General features: G+C 40.2%; 1 protein-coding gene and 1 long non-coding RNA gene across 3 annotated transcripts in view; one reads left to right on the top strand and one right to left on the bottom strand.

The window, feature by feature from the left end:
- Window positions 1–17,305, bottom strand: part of EFHC1 (EF-hand domain containing 1) — a 66,690-nt gene extending 49,385 nt beyond the window's left edge. Inside the window, exons 1-3 of the mRNA XM_042939038.1 lie at window positions 17,177–17,305; window positions 7,489–7,710; window positions 3,981–4,268 (exon numbers count right to left, since the gene is read on the bottom strand). Coding sequence (XP_042794972.1) covers window positions 3,981–4,268; window positions 7,489–7,710; window positions 17,177–17,239 — 573 coding nt within the window. The 5' untranslated portion in view covers window positions 17,240–17,305. The remainder of the gene's footprint in view (window positions 1–3,980; window positions 4,269–7,488; window positions 7,711–17,176) is intronic.
- A 69-nt stretch (window positions 17,306–17,374) lies between these two features.
- On the top strand, window positions 17,375–19,286 carry LOC122219044. 2 transcript variants are annotated; one of them, XR_006202230.1, is made up of 3 exons: window positions 17,375–17,440; window positions 18,003–18,103; window positions 19,012–19,286. It is a non-coding gene; the product is annotated as an uncharacterized LOC122219044 (long non-coding RNA). The 2 variants fall into 2 exon arrangements; XR_006202231.1 differs by having other exon boundaries at window positions 18,003–18,107.
- The last annotated feature ends 2,245 nt before the right edge of the window (window positions 19,287–21,531 follow it).

The following is a 21,531-nucleotide window of genomic DNA, read 5'->3' as shown; positions in this document are numbered from 1 at the left end:
TATGCCATTTTCCAAATTAACCATAAGTTTGCAGTTTGAGGTACATCTTAGCAGCACTAAACCTCCAACTGACCCGGGGCGCCTGGGTGGCGCAGTCGGTTAAGCGTCCGACTTCAGCCAGGTCACGATCTCGGGGTCCGTGAGTTCGAGCCCCGTGTCAGGCTCTGGGCTGATGGCTCGGAGCCTGGAGCCTGTTTCCGATTCTGTGTCTCCCTCTCTCTCTGACCCTCCCCCGTTCATGCTCTGTCTCTCTCTGTCCCAAAAATAAATAAAAAACGTTGAAAAAAAAAATTAAAAAAAAAAAAAACCAACCTCCAACTGACCCAACACCAAAATGCAAATAATAACTGATAATCACCTTAAGTATTCTATATTATAAAACTGCTTAGGCAATATGCCAAGCTAATTGGAAGACATGATAGTAAGGTAACTGCCTCCAAATACAAATTTAGAACAATGAAATTTAGTTAGGTGCCCAAAAACAGAGTAAGTCCTAGGGATTGCTTACATACATACATCTGAAACCCAACCACAGTTTCAAACAATATGTAATTCATGTTTTAGGGCTGGGGGCAAGATACAAAATGGCAAAGTTAAGCTAAAATCAAATTCCCAGCTTTCCAATTCACCAAAAACAACTATGTGATTAAACCCCCATGCCCATCTCTCTCCAAAAAAGGAAAAGAAAAAGCACACTCACTGGTTATTTTAGACCAGAAAATATTTCAGCAAAATAGAAAAGACAAACCAAGTACTCAAATCTCACCAGAAAAAGGAAGGTATCTAAACTTGATATGATCTTGTTTAATTTGCTAATTATGAATAAGTATAATATTTTCGGTACCTATAGCTTTTAATACAACTTGACATTTCTTTTTAAAAGCACAATAAACTGTACTTTTTTTGATAATCAGAAAAGAAAAGAATAATCTCAGGGGATCTGTTTACATTCTGGAATTAAAAATTAATCTGAAATCTGGGTTTCTTCTGGGAATTATGTGATTTGCTTTTGGACAATTCAACAGAAAATATACAGGACTCAGGGCCAAGATACTTGGGTTCTAATATTAGCTCTGCTGCTAACTAGCTTATAATTTTAGTCTTCAAAGCTTCACTAAACAGTTTCCAATATCTTTTCAATATTAAAATATTGTGATCTTAATGTCTATTAAAACTGCTGAAATGGAGATAATGACTAACAATATTCTCCTCTCTCTTGAGATGGTGTATTAGTGAAGCAGGATTATTGATTGAGGTATTTAATGGGGGGTGGGGAGGTGGTTACTCCTTTCTGTTGTTTTCAACAGAAAACCAGGCCCTTTGTTAACCTTACCTTCGGAATTCTGGCAGGAATGCAGAAGCTTCCTGAAGTTGACTATTCTTCCTGTCTCTTAGAACTCTTTGAAGAGATTATTCTAAAGTGCCCCAGAAGGAGGGGAGAGAAGGGAATGTTTTTGAAGGCAAGGACAGAGAAGGGGGAAATTCTCCCAGCCTGGAGAACAGACACAAGTGGGTGGGTCTCAGAAGAGCAAGCCTCCACATGTGCTCCTAGGGTGCTCGGAGCACATGTGCAGCCAGTCAGGCACACCAGCCTCAGGCATTCGGGGTCTCAGTATCCTACCTAGCACCAAAGCATCAAGGAGGCACCCTTGGTCATTGACAGCCTATGGACCCTGCCTGTATGACCCCATTAGGCCTGGGTGTGCCTTCCTTGTTGTTCTTAGGGCTCCGAATTTTTGGCAAACCTAAGGGTTAATAGAAACACCAGCCCAGTTGGATTGGGACTCAAGTAGGTTTTAAGTTATTTTTAAAACACAAAACAGTATTTCCTGCACACTTGCATTTGTGGAACAGGATTCACATCTGCTATACTACTGGTAATACTCTAACAAAGATGATAAATTCTAGATCTCTGATTTCTAGAGTTTTTTAATTTTATTTAATTAATTTTTTTTTTAATGTATTCAGTTCATTCTGTCTATAGGACCAACATTTATTTGGAACAGTGAAGAGGAGGTGAGAAGGGAAGGTGATGGTGTTATATTTGATTCGAGGTTGTTCCTTGTTCAAACCACACCATAAAGACAACTACCTTCTTTATCCAGTCATGGGTCCCGCCCTAAAGAAAACCATCAAATTAGATGTGTATACATTTTAAACTGTTATAGGATCCAACTTCTAACAGATCAATTATTGAAAACATAAGTCAATCTAATCACTAGTACCTAAAGTATACAGCTCTAGTCAATTATCAGTCTAAGTGCAAGGAGGCTGTGATAAGTACTTAATGTCACTAAACTGTACATTGAAAAGTGGTTCAGGTGGTAAAGTTTATATTAGGTACATTTATCTCACACACACACACACACACACACACAAGGTGGCTGTGATGTGCCTTAAGAAGAAAATACATGTGTTAGATAAGCTTCCTTCAGGCATGAGTTCCAGTGCTGCCAGTGGTGAGTTTGATGTTCATGAGTCAACAAGATATTTTAAATATGGCATCTTTAAACAGAAACACACATAAAATAAGGTTATAGAAACCTACCCCAGTATTTCTCGTAGGAGCAATGGATTCGTATTTGCTAGTTAAGGGTTTATGGTGACTTTATAGAACAGAATTACTGTGAAAAATGAGAACTGACTGTAACTGGCTTAGATTACTGCTCAGAAATGAACTGCCAACATTCAGATTGTCCATAAAGAGACAATTATAAAAATAACTGCAACACCTGAAATTTACATAACATTTTATAATTCTTCATTATTGATACAATTCTGAAACTGCCTACCATAAAAAAGGACCTTAAAAACCTAAAACATGAGAGACCAAAACATGCTTAAAGGGGACAATATTTCAGAGATGGTCTAGCACCTCTACCTTCTACACTGTTTTTCTCTGTTGCTCTGGAATGGCACGGATGCCAGGCTCCTCTCTTCACTTCCCTGAGGTCTCTGTTCATGTGTCATCTTACCAGCGAGGCCTTCCCTGACCAGCCTCTATACATAGCACTCGCCTCACACTCCACTCCCCTTTACTCAGCTCTAGTTTCTTCTACAGCTCTCAGCAACATCTGACATGTTATATATTTGTTTGCTTATTGTTTGTCTCCTCTAGCCAAAATGTAATAGCCTTCCTAAGGGCAAGTCTATATCCTCGGCCCGCCCCTAGGACCATGTTTGGTACAGAGCCAGCGATCAATCAGTATTTGCTAAATGAATTACTAAATGCAAAAAATAAATAAATAAATAAATTCATAGGAGCTCAGTGAGGTAAAGATTAATCACATGTGGCATTAGGTAACATGAAATGAAAGGCATAAAATAATTCAGAAACTATACCTTCACTTCTAGAAATTTTTATTTTTTTATTTTTATTTTTTTTAGAAATTTTTTTAACTAAGACAAATTGAGAATTGACTTCCTAACACCTACATTTTGTGGTAAAGAAACGATAACCTTAAGTTGTCAAAAATCCATATTTATGAAATAGAGGAAATGGAGGCTTCTTCTCGATATAAACAAGTATTCTCTTTTAAAAATGATTTCAGGAATTCATTAGATAGCAAGTTTCTCCAGAATATGGAGTATGATATAGCAAGTATGATTTACAGGAAAAATATGAACTGCACAAAAACTGTTAGGCTCATATCTTCTAATAAAGGTAATACTATTTTTGTATTCCATCAATGGTACTACCTCCTCTGTCTTCCATTTGTACTGGCATGGAACTGGTTCCTTATCAAATGATTCAGCTCTGATGAGAGTTTAATTTTACTTGAATGGATATGTGAAAAAAGTGATGTCACTACACAGTGTTGACACATATCAGCAACACACAAACACCAACTCAACCTATATAATAATCCAAACAGGACAGACGAACAGAATCTTCCTCCTACCCTAATAAACAAAACATATCCTTATGTAAATTAGAATAATGCTTCAGACATCACAATTTCTAGAAACAAATACTATACCTGTGTGAATCGGTCACAGTCAACAAGGCGAAAGGTTTTGCCATAAATTGTAATGTTTATTCCTCGATTGAGGTCTTTCCAATGGTAATGATCTCCCTGGTCATTCTTGGCGAGCCGCTGGCGTTTGATTAACTTGCCTTGAAGGATTCCAGAGTTTTCCACAACAGGCTCCATGACAGACATGCTGTCATCTTCCAGGTAGTAGTAAATGTTCACTTGACGAATCCTATAATGTTCCTCAGTTGACATAGGAACATCTTCTTGAAAATAAGCATCAAATTTGAGCACCTATAACACATGAAACAGGGAGAAATAGCATTGTATTTATCTCTCATCCAAAAAATATCAGTACTCCCCTATAAAGAGAACCACTCAGGGAGAACTGAATACTCATCACTCCTATTTTCTAAATCAAAGGTTGCTGAATTATGGTCCATGGGACACATCTATCCCTGCCACCTGATTTTGTATGACCTGCAAGTTTTTTTTTTTAACATATTTAAGTGGTTAAAAAAAAAAAAGATTTAACAACACATGGAAATTATATGAAATTCAAATTTCAGTATCCACAAATAATTATGTAAATAATTAACATGTATTTGCTAATGGCTGTTTTCCCATTACAAGGGCAGAATTGAATAGTTGTGATAAGGACCATATGGGCTGTTGCTGTGTCTCCCTGCAAAAAAATTCGTATGTAGAAGCCCTATGACTGCATTTGGAGACAGAGTCTTTAGGAAGCTTAAAGAAGGTCTCTAATCCAATTGAATTGATGGCTTTGTAAGGAGAGAAGATCTCTCTCTCTCTCAGCATACCCACACTGAGGAAAGGCCATGTGAGGACATAGCAAGAAGGCAGCCATCTAAAGCCAAGAAAAGAGCCCTCCCCAGAAACCAAATCAGCAGGACCCTTGATCTTTGACTTCCAGTCTCCAGAATCATGAGAAAATTAATTTTTATTATGTAAGGTACCAGTAAATGGTATTTTATTATGTCAGCTCAAGTAGACTAAGACAGCTGCAAAGCCCAAAATATTTACCATTTGGTCCTTTACAGAAAAAGTTTGTTGACCTCTGCTTGAGATATTTAAACTACATATAGACTATTTAGTCATGGTTCCTTGATGAGATGGCTTAAAGACCTTAAACTCTCCTAGCTTCACTTCTATATCAAAAATCTCTCTCAGAATTTCTGGAAAGAGTAAGAAATTTGGGCACAACTATGACTTCTAGTTTCAAAATGAAAATGAAGGCTCAAGTCCGTTTCTTTAAATGAGAGTCCCCTGTAAACGCATATTAATGACATATTCATTCTTAGAGAATTTATATGAATAAGAGTCAAATCATCCATCTACCACAGCATCTTTGGATGGCATATAAATACCCTCATTGTACTCAGAAACATATGGATAGATAGAGCAAAACCTCCAGGAAGCATCATTGGGAAGTCAAAATGGCACACCGATTGCACATTTAAAAAACATTAAAAGCCTGGGGCACCTAGGTGGCTCAGTCAGTTAAGCGTCCGACTTCTGTTCAGGTCATGATCTCGCAGTTCGTGAGTTCAAGCCCCGCGTCGGGCTCTGTGCTGACAGCTCGGAGCCTGGAGCCTGGTTTGGATTCTGTGTTTCCCTCTCTCTGCCCCTCCCTCCCTCTCTCTCTCTCTCTCGAAATAAACAAACATTAAAAAAAATGTTTTAAACATTAAAAGCTTGTGTTGACAAGCTTTGGGATTAATTTTAAAATTTCTTTTATTCTGTTTGTATTTTTAATCTTTCTTCTCAGGGAGAGAAAATATTAGAATGGTGTTATAGGTAGGCAAGAGTGTTAACTTAACTCTCTACAGGAATTAGAGGAACAAACCAAGGAGACCCTTTGGTGAAAACACAAATATGGTTTGATGAATGGGAAGATGAATAATTTTATACACAATGCTGTTGCTAAAAAGGTATAGTGTACCATGGAAAAACAAGATTAAAAACCAAAAGAGAATGGGCAATTGCAGAGGTGAAATATGCATACAATGGAGTTAAAGCCCTAAAACTCATTATAAAAAGACAAAATGGCTGAATGGAATGGAACATTTTAAGGAGAAAGATAATATGGTAAAAGCAAAAGACAAAAGATCATTTTCAAGGAACATTTTAGACCAACTCTAAAGAACCGAAATGGAGACATGATCACTACTAGTGGGGACATGATCAATAATCCATGCGTGAAATGGTCTGCATTTGAGCCACCGATACATAAATACACAAAATGTGAAAGCCAGAAGTGATCAGCAAATTGAATCTCCCTCATTTTACAAAGGAGGAAACAGACTCAGGGTGGTTGAGTGGCTTGCCTGAGGCCAAACTTGGGGTTAGGGTCACAGCTGGGGCTGAAACTATCATAGACTCACAGAGAAACAAGAAAAAAGTAAAGAAATACCGTCACATAATTGATACTGTTTACTGGATGTTTATGTTCACCCTGTGAATGGATACATGAACATGTTATCAGCTGAGTTCACTGAGATGGGGAAAAGGAGATTATAAGGATTCTGGCTGATACGTTAAAAAGATTTTTTAAATTAAATAATTATGAATGTAAATGATATAGTTTCACCACCAGGTTACTTTGTATCTTCCAGCCTCTAGTTTCAATAGCTACTCAATAAAAGTTAACTAGCTAGATGAACATAGTATAGACATGTAACGAAAATAATAAAGCGAAAAGAAAAATTCAAAAAAGAGAGAAAGAAATTAGGCTAGGATAGCTAACATAAAAACTGGTCAGTAGTTCTCTTACTCGGTTATACATAAACATCACCTGGAAATTAGACTCAATGAGGGTTACGGAGATATTTCCGTTTCTTAAGTCCCAGTAGGGATTCTGTGGCATGGCCAAGGTTAGGACTATCTCACTTTAGTTGAAAGAAGAGGCTCACTGACAAGGAAAATCAAGGATATGGAATCGTCAACAGATGGAAATAAAACAGCCTACATTACAAAAGCATATGGGTAAGTGAGAAACAAACAAAAATGTTACACTACCCTTTGGTTATGTTGTGCCAAATCTGAAATGTTCCCTGAAAAATAAAAATTTACGGAGACAGCCTGGACAAAACTGCAAAAAATGGAGTTGTTGTCATGATGACATTTTGCAATTCATAGAGACTAAGGTTTTGTCACATTATGGATAAGACTTTCGAAAAGTAGACCGCACAGAGCTGGTAAACATGGAGCAATATGAACTCAAGAATTCAGAATTCATCCAACTTTTCTTTAACTGTATTTGGAAAATATTTCAGTGAAGGCTACAGGGAATTATTTTCTTTAATAGGCTTCCTGACTAAAGAAAGCCTCTTTCAATCCTAAGTTCAGCTGTCTATGACTAAAGGTTGAGGCATTTGAACAATTTTCTCCTCAGTGTGCTCTGGAAAACCTGTGGTTAGCTGTTGACTTTCCTGCAAACAGTTGGCACTCAGAAATCTGAATTCAAGGGGCACCCTGAAGTCCCAGATGATACCTTTTTGTCAAGAGCCACATGTGCAGGAATAAATTCTGCAGGTGGGGCCTGCTTAGGTTGGCCATAAGTTAGAACTGATGCCTTGTTGGCCAACTCATCCAGCTCAGCCTGGGACAGCTGGTTGACTGGAAGCCGGTCCCCGCCTATCCCAACTGTTGGACGTCGAACAACTGCATAGCCATTCCTGTAGCCCAGTGTCTGGCTTCTATGAAATGCTGTTTTCTGAGGAAGAAAAGAAGTGGTTCATTAGTAATATTTTATAAATATGTTAGGCAAAAGAGCTAACTTTCATAAGCATCATAACTTAAACCTTTGCTTACAAACATCACAAACCTTATATCAAAAAGTTTACCTAGACTAGAAGGTTCTTATGTTTTAAGCTAAAACACTTGGTCAGGAACAGGGAGAAAAGCAGCAGCCTGAGCTTAAAATAAACTTAAAGTCCTGCTCCAGAATGCCCAATTTAGTTACCAGTTCACTTTTCATGAGAAACTAAAATATTATCTCATCTATATTCTTTTTTTTAAATTTTTTTTTTAATGTTAATTATTTTTGAGAGAGAGAAAGAGAGTGTGAGCAAGGTAGGGGCAGAGAGACAGAGAGAGAGGGAGACACAGAATCCGAAGCAGGCTCCAGGCTCCGAGCTGTCAGCACAGAGCCCGATGCGGGGCTTGAACTCACGAACTGTGAGATCATGACCTGAGCCAAAGTCGGACGCCCAACCGACTGAGCCACCCAGACGCCCCTATCTGGTCTATACTCTTAATCCTTCACTTAATTCTTCCTGTGTTTTTAATCTTATCTAGTGCTCATAAACCATGGAACCTAGAAGATCCGACTCTGTGACATGAATTCTTACCTGAAATAAAAGGCTCTTCTTGTTATAGTAACACTGATGCATTCAGACAACTCTTTGAAATGAAAATGGGTATTATATATTCGAAGTCTTGAACTCAGTAATTCTACCCTTAATCCTTCATTTTAAAAATATAATCCAAAATTATGGGAAAGAACAATATGACTGAAGCTGACCATTATAATGTTAATTGCAATAGTAAAACATTGGAAATAAAAGACAAACATATGAGTTAATGATGGAAAAGTCACTTAATGGACTATGATGAAGCCATTAAAATATTGGTTTTAAAGACCACATGGCAATCTGGGAAAAATGTTTATGATTTAATAAGCCCAAAAAAGCAGCATATAAAATTACATGTATACTATAATTAGAAGCATGCAAACATGTGCAAAGAAAGAAACTGGATTTGGATGTTCTCTGTATTCTTTCTGAATAATGTTGAGATATATATGTAAATATATAAATATACATTCATATATATATTACAACGAACACTTTTTTTTTTGGTAATTAAAAGATTAAGTAAAAAAGAAAAAAGTGGAAAGGAAATATTTTCAAGGGCAGAGGAGAGATGAAAATGGTAACATAGGACACCGCAGGCTCCCTATCCCTCCACAAAGATCAACAATTGAACAGTTAGTTATCCATGGACCAAAAACAGCTCTGGAGGAGCTCTGGAGTCCAGTTAGGAGGTCACAGCAATGCAGTGAAACAAAAAAACCTGAGAATAACTACACAAGGAGAGAAGGAAGACAGCTTCATTTTGCCTGCGTCATCTCATCCCCGAAACCAGCACTATTCAGTGCCAAAAGGAACTCCCCAGGCAGAAAGAGGTTCCCTGGCCAGGAAGGAAGAGCAGGGTGAGCAAGCAGCTTCTCCAGTCTTTTGAGGCATTACACAAAGGTCCCACTTCAGTTTCATCCCACCCAGACTGGCAAAGCTGAAGAGTAAAAAGCCAGTTAGGAACACGGAAGAAAAGGAGGGGTGACTGGCAGCAGGTACTCAGAGGGAGTGACTGTGGTGTGCAGACACCTGCTCTGCAGACAAACCCAGCAGATCTGACCACTGACCCAAAGCCAAGGGCCAGTACTGCTGCAGCCACTGGGTACCCCCTGCAGATGTCACCAGCTTTTACCCCACATGTATTCACGATGCCAGCCATCCGATCACCCTCCTCACTCCCTTCGCTCCCCAAGTTTTCTCCAGAGCCTGGGAACCACATCAGCAGCCAGCTCTGGCCTCTGCAGCTGCTTGAGTGCAAGATGCCAACACAGACACCCCCTGGCTGACTCCTCCCCAATTCACGCACTTCAAACTAGCCCCTCCGGCTGTGCTGCACATGACCCAACCATCATCAGTCATCACAGGCTTCTACAGCAGTGTGCACACCAGAGAGGAGAGTGTGTAGCCACAGGAGGACACACCAACAACCAGGGCCTCTACAGCGGCCAGTGAGCCCATAGTTGGCCCTGGCCCTTGCCTGCTCTGGCTCCCACCGCTATGTGTGTGTCTGCAGATGGCCCCTGCCCCTACAGAGGCTCCCACAGCTGGCACCCTGCAGACAAGTATGTGTACACTACCTGTTCCAGCCACCACTGCTGCTTGCCCTGGTCCCTAGCTGCTAGACCCAGAGGTACTACTAAAGACCCCAATAGTCCTTGAAGCCACTATGGACCCCCTGTACTACCTGCAAAGGACTAACAGTTGTCAGTGCTGCATACCCCAGTGGCCTGGGCCAAAGAGACATCATGTCCCCCAACCTGAACCCAGTGCTGCCACACACCCCTGCACTTGGTGCCCTACATACACCACTAGGCCCAGGATCACAGCAAGCTTCAGCACGCCTCCACCCACTCCCTTACCACAGTCAGTCCATAAAGTCTGGAAGAGGTGACTGGTTCTTCATGTGAAGGCACTTATGCAAGATACAAGGATCATGAAGAATCAGGGAAACATGACTCCACCATCTATAGTAAATAGTCTCAAAGAAATGGAGGACCAGGAATTGCCTAATAAAAAAAAATTCAAAATTGTCCTAAAGATGCTCAGAGACCTACAAAGAATACAGATAAGCAATTAATGATGTCAGGAAAACAACAAAGGAACAAAATGAGAAGTTCAACATAAAAAAGAACCAAACAGGAATTTGGGGGCTGAAGAACACAATGACTCAACTGAAGATTCCAACTATAGCTTCAACAGAAGAGTTGAACAAGCAGAAGAATCTGTATGCTAGAAGACAAATGAATTGAAGTTATCCAATCAGAGGAAAAAAAAAAAAAAAAAGAATGAAAAGGCATGAAAAAAGCCCATGGGACTTATGGGGACACCAACAAGAAAAATCATGTTTGCACCACTGGATCCTTCTCTAGGAGAAGACAGAAAGGGGTAGAAAGATTATTTAAAAAAATAATGGCTGCAAACTTCTCAAACCTGGGGAGAGATGTGGACATTCAAGTTCATGAAGCTATAGGTATCTCAAAATTTCACTCCAAAATAATCTTCTCCAGGACACATAATAATAAAACTGTCTAAAATCAAAGACAGAATTTTAAAACCAGTAAAAGAAAAAAACCTCTCTCATACATACAAGGCAACCTCTGGATTTCTCGGCAGAGACTTTGTAGGTCAGAGGAGAATGTGATGATCTATTCAAAGTGCTAAAAGAAAGAAACTGCAGGGCACCTGGATGGCTCAGTTGGTTGAGCATCTGACTTGGGCTCAGGTCATGATCTCACAGTTTGTGGGTTCGAGCCCCACATCAACCTCTCTGTTGTCAGCACAGAACCCACTTCAGATCTTCTGTCCCCATCTCTCTGCCCCTCTCCTACTCGTGACTGCTCTCTCTCAAAAATAAACATTAAAAAAAATAAAGAAATAAAAGAAACTGCCAACTCAGGATACTTTTCTGGAAAAGATGTGCTTCAGAAATAAAGGCAAGATGAAGACTTTCCCTAATAAATGAAAGATGAGAGGATTCATTGCCACTAAACATGCCTTAGGGGAAGGCTGAAAGAAGTTCTTCAAGCTATAACAAAAAGGCATTAATTAGTAACATGAAAATAAAACACCTGGGTAAAGGTAAGCATATAGTTGGATTCAGAATACCCTAATAACTGTAACATGGTGATATGTTCACTTCTTAACTCTAGTATAAAGATTATAGAACAAAAGTATTGAAAACCTTTCTAGCTCCAACAATTTGCTAATGGATAAAAAATATAAAAAGATGTAAATGGTAACATGAAAAACATAAAGGGAAGAAGAGGAAGAGGGTAGAGTTTTTGTATGTGATCAAAGTTGAATTGCTGTCAGTGTAAAATAAATATAGATATAGATATAGATATAGATAACATATTTATGTTATATGTTAAGACTCATGGTAACCACAAAGCAAAAATCTACAGTAGATTTACAAAAAGTAAAGAGAAGAAAGCAAAGATACTGCTATGATAAATCATTACTTCACAAAGGAAGACGCAAGACAGGACGAAAGGAACAAAGGAACCACAAAACAGTCAGAAAACAATAAAATGGCATTAGTAAGTCCGTACCTAACAATAGTTACTCTAAATGTAAATTAATTGAATTCTCCAATCAAAAGGCAAGGTGGATGACTAAAAAAACCCCACGAGATCCAACTATATGCTGTCTATACTATAAGAGACTCGCTTTGGCTTGAAGCACACACATAGGCTGAAAGTGAAGGTATGGAGAAAGATAATCTATGCAAGTGGAAACCGAAAGAGAGCATGGGTAGCTATATTTCTATCAGACAAAATAGACTTTAAGCCAAAAATGGTAACGAGACACAGGTGATCATTATATAATGGTAAGGGGATCAATTAATCAAGAAGACATAACAATCACCTGAAACTAATATAACACTGTGCTACCTATACTGGAATTAAAACAGAGTGAGAAAAAAAGATATAACGATCATAAATATATATGTACCCCACACCAAAGCACCTAACTATATTAAGGAAATACTAACAGATCTGAGGGAGAAATAGACAAAACAATAATAGTAAGGGATTTCAAAGGATAACTCACAGATAGGAAATGAACAAGGAAACATTGGATTTGAACAATACTTTAGACCAAATGGACCTAACAGACATATAAAGAATAAGCCATCCAACAATAGCAGAACACGCATTCTTCTAAAGTACACAAACATTTTCCAGGGTAGGTGACATGACAGGTGACAAAAAAATCTCAACAGACTGAAATCATATCGAGTATCTTTTCCCAACACAATGGTATGAAAATAGAAATCAATAACATGAAGAAAGCTAGAACATTCACAAATATGTAGAAATTAAACCACACACTCCTGTACAACAGCGGGTCAAAGAAGAAATCAAAAGGGAAATTAAAAAATATCTTGATGGAACTGGAGAGTGTGATGCTAAGTGAAATAAGCCATACAGAGAAAGACAGATGCCATATGTTTTCACTCTTCTGTGGATCCTGAGAAACTTAACAGAAACCCATGGAGGAGGGGAAGGAAAAAAAAAAAAAAAAAAAAAAAAAAAAAAAAAAAGAGGTTAGAGTGGGAGAGAGCCCAAGCATAAGAGACTCTTAAAAACTGAGAACAAACTGAGGGTTGATGGGGGGTGGGAGGGAGGGGAGGGTGGGTGATGGGTATTGAGGAGGGCACCTTTTGGGATGAGCACTGGGTGTTGTATGGAAACCAATTTGACAATAAATTTCATATATTGAAAAAGAAAAAGAAAAAGAAAAAAAATATCTTGAAACAAATGAAAATAGTAGCATAACATATGAGAGCATCTGGGAACCAGCAAAAGCAGTTTAATAGGGGATTTTATAGTGATAAATGCATGCATTAAGAAACAAGAGGGGCGCCTGGGTGGCTCAGTTGGTTGAGCGTCCGACTTCAGCTCAGGTCATGATCTCGCGGTTGGTGAGTTCGAGCCCCGCGTCGGGCTCTGTGCTGACAGCTCAGAGCCTGGAGCCTGTTTCAGACTCTGTATCTCCCTCTCTCTGACCCTGCCCTGTTCATGCTCTGTCTCTCTCTGTCTCAAAAATAAATAAACGTTAAAAGAAAAAAAAATTTATAAAAAAGAAACAAGAAAGATCTCCCTGATACCAAAACCAGATAAGGCTACTATATAAAAAAAAGTTACAGACCAATATCCTTGATAAATATAGATGCAAAAGTCAAAAAATTTAGCAAACTGTATTCAACAGCTCATTAAAAGGATCATACATCATGATCAAGTGGGATTTATGCTTGAGATGCAAGGATGGTTCAACTTACACAGATGAATACATGTTATATACCACATTAATAGAATGAAAGATAAAAATCATATGATCATCTCAATAGAGGGAGAAAAACTGTTTGACCAAATACAACATCCATTCCTAATAAAAATTTGACAGACTGGGTAAAGAAGGAACATATCTCAATGTAGTAAAGGCCATAATGTGACAAGCCCATACCTAACATACTACTCAATGGTGACACATTGAAACCTTTTCTTCTAAGACCAGGAACAAGATAAGGGTACCCACTTTTACCACTTTTATTCACCATAGTACTAGAAGTCCTAGCCAGAGCAATCAGGCAAAAAAGGAAATAAGAGGAATCCAAATAGGAAAGGAAGAAGTAAAACTATTTGTATGCAGATGACAGGATCTTACATTCAGAAAACCCTAAAGACTCCACCAAAAAACTGTTAGAACTAATCAATGAATTCAGTAAAGTTGCAGGATACAAAATTAACATATAGAGATCAATTGTGTTTCTATAGACTAACAATGAACTATCTGAAAGTGAAATTAAGAAAACAATTCCATTTATAATAGCATCAAAAACAATAAAATACTTAGGAATAAATTGAACAAAGGACATGAAAAACCTATACACTGAAAACTGTAAGACGCTGATGAAAGAAATTAAAGAAGACAGAAACAAATGGAAAGATATCTTATATTCTTGAATTGGAAGAATTAATATTGTTTAAAGGTCCACACCATCCACAAAGTGATCTACAGATTCAATGCAATCCGTCTCAAAATTCCAATGGCATTTTTCACAGAAATTGAAAAAAAATCCTAAAATTCACATAGAACCACAAAAGACCCCAAAAAGCCAAAGCAATCTTGAGAAAGAACAACAAACCTGGAGGTATCATACTTCCTGATTTCAAACTATCATTACAAAGCTATAGTAATCAGGGGCACCTGAGTGTCTCAGTCAGTTGGGCATCCAACTTTGACTACAGTTTAGGTCATGATATCACAGTTTATGAGTTCAAACTCCACATTGGGATCGCTGCTCTCAGCACAGAGCCCGCTGAGGATCCTCTGTCCCCCTCTCCCTCCCTCCCCCACTTGCACTCCCTCAAAAATAAACATTTAAAAAATTTTAAAAATGAAAAACAAAAAATAAAGCTACAGTAATCAAAACTGTGTGGTACTGGCATAAAAAGGAAACACATAAGCCAATGGAACAGAATAGAGCCCAGAAATAAACTCATGCATATATGGCCAACTATCTTTGACAAGCATGCCAAGAATACACAATGGGGAAAGGACAGTCTCTTCAATAATTGGTGCTGGGAAAACTGGGTATCCCCATGCAAAAGAATGAAACTGGATCCCTATTTTATGGAACTCACAAAAATTGACTCAAAGTATACTGCTGAAGTCTTAAACATAAGACCTGGAATTGTAAAATTCCTGAAAGAAAACGAAGGAAAAAGCTCCTTGACACTTTGTGTCATATCAAAGTCTTGACTTTGGATATAATGCCAAAAGTACAGTCAGCAGAAGCAAAAATAAACAAATGGAACTAGATCAAATTAAAAAGCTCTGTATGGCAAAGGAAATAAAATGACAAGACAACCTCAGGAATGGGAGAAAATATTTACAAACTATCTTAGTCTGTTCAGGCTGCTATAACAAAATACCACACACTGGGTAGCCTCCCACCCCTCTTAGTCATTATGGTTCACCCTCTGAATGCTTTGAGTGTTACATATATATAGTTCTTCAGTGCTGAATAAAGACAGTGAACATGTTTCCCAAATTTCAAATAAGGCAAATAGGTTGACACTTGGCCAGTGTATTTAAAATATAAAATAGGTCTGGGTGCCTGGGTGGCTCAGTCGGACTCTTGATTTCAGCTTAGGTCGTGATTGCAAGGTTCGTGAGATCAAGCCCCACATCCCAATCCCTGCTTGGGCTTCTCTTTCTCTCAAAATAAAAATAAACTTTAAAAAAATAAATAAATTATGTCCAATGCACAGTTCATCTTACACGAAGAACAGCAATGTATATTCTCAGAGCCTGGCACCTCCAGTCCACACCTTTGTAAATCCCCCAAATTGACTCAACCCTGCCTTGTGGGTAACCCACATTCACCAACACCAGATGCTTAGGCTCCTCCTGCACAGGACGGGAATGTGCCTACAATATTTTTTAACTTACGTAAAATGGAAAACTCCACTGAAGCAAAAACTCTATAATGCTGTGTCTTCATGCAGGAATAATTATCAAGAAGAGACTCAGAATTCAAATTCCTTCACCAAACTTTCAATTTCAATTTAGTCTCCCAAAGAAAATAAGTTGACTACATATTTCATCTTACCTTTATACCCATGGAAAGGAACTTGTAACTTAAATTATTAAACTATACAAATTATCATCATCTCATCTATGATAGCTTACTGAATCTCAATATTAATCTTCAAACATATATTTCAGTAACCATGTCTGAACTGAAACAAATACTAAATAATCTTGTCAAAGGCTAAACTATGTCAGAAGGAGAAAAAAAAACAAAAACAAAAACAAGCTTTCCCCCCGCCCCCCACCCCTGCAATTTTGTCTACAGAACACAACTAAAAACAGTTAAAGTAGGGAAAGAGCAAAACAATCTAGTCAGGAATCTTTTGTACAAATGTTAGAGAGAAAAGAATAGAACTGGGGAAGAAAAAAACAACTAATCAACTGTGGTTGAAGGGACGGGATGGAATTATCTTCTACAAAGCGGGGAGGTATGGTTTGGGAGGAAGATAGGCAAGTGTCAAAAGTCTGACTTTTGGAGAAACCGAAGTTGTGAAAGAAGATAAAACAGGGCTGGAGAGAAGGTGGGACTAAGTTGTAGACAAGGCAGGAGTGCTGAACGGAAAGGGGACGGGGCTAGGTAGAAGCATAAACGAGGAGGGCAGAGACTGCGGAAAAGGACCTGGCGGAAAGAGGAGAATGAGTGGAAATGATATACAGAAGGCAGGAAACCAAGCTGGGAGGGGGCAAGACTGCTGGGTCCAGGATAAGGAAGAGGAAGGAGGCGGGCGGGAATGATGGGCCAGGGAAGATGGGTGGGATGGGGCTGTGGGAAGGAGGACGAAGTTGTAGGGAGGCTGAGTGGGAAAAGGGGCTAGGCTGGGGAACTGAGCGCGGTTACGAAGGGAGCTGGGCAGAGAGGGATACGGGATGGGACAATGAGCTAGGGAGGAAACTGGGGCAAACTGAGATCTGGAGGGAGAAGAGGCAGGGACCAGAGGAACAGGGTAGGAGGAGAACGCAGCTAGGAGGATGAGAACAAGGAGGCCAATGTCTTGCCCAGGTGGAGTGGAAAAACTAGAGGATGAGGCCGAGGGCAAAGGATGGGAGAGGAGGAGGACGACGGCATTGTGGAGGCGGGCAGAGAACAGGTGGGGACAGAGGACGGGTTTGAAGGGACATAGGGCAATCTTGGGAGGAGGAGGCTGCAGGTGCGCTAAGCAGCGAGCCCTCGAGGCCGCCTGCGCGTGGGGCCAGGTGGGGGTTGGGCAGAGAAGTCCTCACCGTGGGGTCCCTAAAGGACGAGCCCGGGAGAAAGGGCAGGCCATGCACAGGGTTGGACACCATGGCGGCCGCTTTTGCCGCCTCCAGCCGGGTAGAGTGTTGGGCGCCCCAGTTGCCGGGGCGACGAGCCGCGTCTGTGGGCCTCTGGAAGCTCCATGGTAATGCCAAACTTCCGGAGCGCCGCGCTTGGGGGCGGGGCCTGAGGAGCGGGTGCAAGGAGTGAGCGCATGCGCCACCCCCAGGATCCGGCTTTCCGTTTGAGAGGTGGCTACGGACTCAGTGGTTGTGACTGGGGCGTTGCGGGGCGGGGTGGAAGGACGTGACCGCAGAGAGGGTGCCATCGTTGCTGTGAGGTCCAGGGCGGGGGGAGCGGTCCCCTTAGATGAGCTACGGTGGAGGGGAAGGTGCTTCCTTTCCTTTCACCGGGTTCTCCACGCTCCCCGCCAGCGCCTTGAGCTCGGGACCTCACCTCTCCCAGCCCTGGGAAAAGGGTTCTTGTCCCAGTTCACACTGAAGTGTAAATGGTTGGTTCCGGTTGAAAGTGGCACCCCGGGCCTGTGCTTGTTGGGAGAGGGGCTGCGGATTATTCACGGTTGTGTCTCTGGCCCAAGGATGTCCAAAGAACTAATGCAGCCGTCTTGTCCCTAATCCTCCCACTGCCGCATTATCTTTTTACCATCTTCACCTGTGTGGATCCCTGCCTCTCTACTCCCTCTTGGTTCTCCGAAGACTGGGCCTTGCATGTTCCCCTCAGGAGACTCAATATACGTTAACTTTAGGGCTACAGAGTGCTAATCTCAATTCTGATCTCTACACCTATCTGCAGCTGCAATGCAAAGATCTGAACAAGGAGAAATGCATGTCCTTCAAAGAGAAAACTAAGTCCTAAATAAAGAAGCAAATGGGTGAAATATTGTCAGGATCGTAGTAGGTATTCTCACCTTTGGTGATTTTTGTAAAACTTGTTTAAATTATTATGCCTTAAATGTAATCCTGTTCCTGAAACATTTTCAGGAAAGAGAAACAACAACAACAACTATCCATCACCACTGGAAAGCTTAAAGATAAAAACAAAAAGCAAACAAAATCCTGACGCCCAGATATGGGATTCTTTAGGTCTGAAATAGAACCCAGGAATCTGATTTTCATAACAGCTGTTTCTGATAATGAGCCACTTCAGGAACATGATAGAATAGCCAAGCCTGACCTCGAAAGCGTATCTCCATGTCACGGGTAGTTTACTGCTAATACAGTCAACAGCTTTAGTTTTATTGCTGCTTGTCAGAGCAAATCCCCCTGTTGGGTTTCAGTAATGGGCATGAAGCTCAGGGGGACTATGACATTAATCCACTGGTGGCACCTGAAGCAGTTATTTTTTTTTTAATGTTTTTATTTTATTTTTGAGCGCACGAGCAGGAGAGGGGCAGACACACACACACACACACATACAGAATCCAAAGCAGGCTCCAGGCTCTGAGCTGTCAGCACAGAGCAGGGCGCTGGGCTCAAACCCATGAACTGTGAGATCATGACCTGAGCCAAAGTCAAAGTCGGAGGCTTAACTTACTGAGCTACCCAGGCGCCCCCTGAAGCAGTTATTGGTGGCTAGCTACCACAACCTGCTCAGTTTCTTTTTTGCTAACCCCTCCTCTCTCCTTACTACTTGTTTCCTGTTTTTGTCCCTTCCCTTTTTTTTACCTTTAAAATTTTCTTTTATTTTCTATTAGTATATTACCTTAATGCAGGCATTTAGTGCTTTTTTAAAAATCAGGGCATTAGCATTGTTGAACTTTCTGAAAGCCTTAAAAGTATCTGTCCATTGCATTATATCTTAGTCACTTACCTAGGATGGAAGCCAGCTACTGGGAGAATATTTCAAAATGGCAAGTTCAACTTTCAAAGAGAAGATGCTTCTCTCACTTCTTTCCACCTCACTGATGCTGAGTACCCAGAAACACTGGAGCTATAATCCTTGCTGACTCTTGATGATAACCTTAAAGTCTTACAAGTTATATGATCCTGCCCTCCCCTCTATCTTAATAAAAGTAAATCTATGGTCACACTTGAAAGAGCCCTTCTAGACTAACTGTATGCTTACACTTGGGTAGGGAAGGAGTCCATGGGGGCTGGAAAGGGTAAGTCATGCCTAAGCCTATTGTCCATTGTGGCATCTGTTTCTATTTGAGGAGTGGCCTCTGCTCAAATGCTTTTCTGTTCCAGAAGAACACACTAGTTAAATGTTTTAACTCCTTTTGGACCCTAGAAATGCATGGCGAGTAAAACCTTCCTTGGCCTCTTAAAAATGCCATCACCTCTGAGGAGAGGAAGCCAGACAGTGGTTGCATCAGTGCTAAAAAGCACGGGGACAAGTCTGTAAAGAAGTGGGAGGAAAATTAAAAAATAAAGATAGGGCTTTGGAAAACTGCTTGAACCCTGACATTTTGTGTGATTAAGTTTATATCTCATTTCTCCCAAACATGACTGACAACTCAGCATGTATCACACTTCGGTTTGTGCTATTTTCCACTTTTTGCAATATGTAGGAGAGAGCAGGACCCAGACCATCCCCGGCAGCTGAAGTAAAAAGTGCTATGGTCTGAAGGCTGTGCATCAAGCCTGGACTCAGAAGACCACAGAGACATTGCATGACTTAGCAGGTGTTTCAAAACTTGGGGAAAGGAAAATAGGGAAAGATTAGACTGCCAGCAGGCCAAACTGAAAAGAGGGCCTCATGCTGGCTATCTCTCAGCAGTTCCTGGGAGATATCAGACTGGCAGAGGCTAAAATATAGCAGTTATCTAAAATAAGTGTCTCCTTTTTCAGCGTTTTTCCCAGAATTTGTTTTCAACCCTGTGATATTATTCTTCAGTGCCTAAATTTACAGGACATATATCAAGCGTGTGTGTGTGTGTGTGTGTGTGTGTGTGTGTATGTGTCCCTCAGATATTTATGCAATGATTTTGGGTGCTCTACTTCCCTCTGCTGAATAAAAATGGTACAGCATGGCTTCTGGAAAATTCAATTATAAACCTGTAGGTTTGAAAGTGCTGGGGGTGTGGCTAATGTGTGAACAAAGGGGTAAGACTTTGCAGGGGAGTGTCCCTCAGTCAGAGTGCTATCTAGCATTCATTTCCACCACTCACTCTGTGGTTTCTGGAGTCTCTTAGCTAAAAAGACTGCCCAGTCGAGCCACCTTGATCTTTGCAAAATATGGTAAAGGGCAAAAGAAACATCCTCAGGGACTTCCAAGCAGTTACAGGAGCAGATTTAGGACCCACAGGAAATCTTCATTTGATGCAAATGTATACAATTTGGGTTCAGATGATTTTGGCCTGATGGTGGGTTCCTGCCAGGGGTTTCAAAAAATTTGTGTTTCAGCTGCTTTTTTCTCCCTTAAGTCAAACCCATTCTATGACTTTAGCTGGTTGAATTGGAATTCCTTTCCCTCTGAAAAAGCCTATGAAACATTACCTCACAGAATCAGAGATTTCACAGGATATAAGTGTCACAAGGATAGGTTCTTTGTTTTGTTCATTGCCATTTTCCTGGATCCCATCACAGTGCTAACACCTCATAAATACTCAATGAACAGCTGTAAAATGACCAAGTGAATGAGTGAATAACTTGGAGATCACCCAGTATTTTTCAAACATGCCAGTCTCCATTAGTAGCTGTTAAAATCAACTCAATGGATTGTGACAACAGAGTTTTTTTTTTTTTTTAAAAAAAGGAACAAATAGAATATTAATTATCAGGATGTATCCAATGTTATATGGATAGGAATAATTTGCTGAAAAAGTCTTCAAGATATATACATATTCATATTCTAGGTATTTTTTACATGGTCACAATAAAAAACCTGGGAATCGATTGACACAGTCCAGCCTGCTCATTTTACTGATGAGATATCCCCAGACCAAAAGAGGTTAAGAAACCATTAGTTAAAGTCTAGTTCCCAGTTGAGTATTTCTTACACTCTGCCTCAATCCTCTCTCAGATGGAAAAGATCTTCCTCCTTCAGCATGTGAGGTATCATTGACTTTGCCATCCTGCTTGTCAGACATCTCTGACCTAATAAGGGTTTAATAGTATGGAGATAGAGATATGTGAGAGCAATGTGGCAGTAATATCCATTATAGTTGTAGATTCCAAAGGTGAACAGGCAAATTCATTAACTCAGGTAAGTGCCAACCTTGAAACAAGGGGGAAATGCCTGAATTTCTGTTGATACTTCTATTGCACATCTCAAACACTCTTCCTTTTCCTTTTTCACGTATGTAGTATGGAACAGAAAATGAAACACCAGGTTGGGGTCTTGAGAACCACATTCATGTCCTTACTGTACTATAAATATT

Source organism: Panthera leo, chromosome B2, assembly GCF_018350215.1.
Source record: "Panthera leo isolate Ple1 chromosome B2, P.leo_Ple1_pat1.1, whole genome shotgun sequence".
Classification (NCBI taxonomy): Eukaryota; Metazoa; Chordata; class Mammalia; order Carnivora; family Felidae; genus Panthera; species Panthera leo.
The sequence above is the reverse complement of the archived record's forward strand: the minus strand, read 5'-3'. Positions and strand labels throughout refer to the sequence as shown.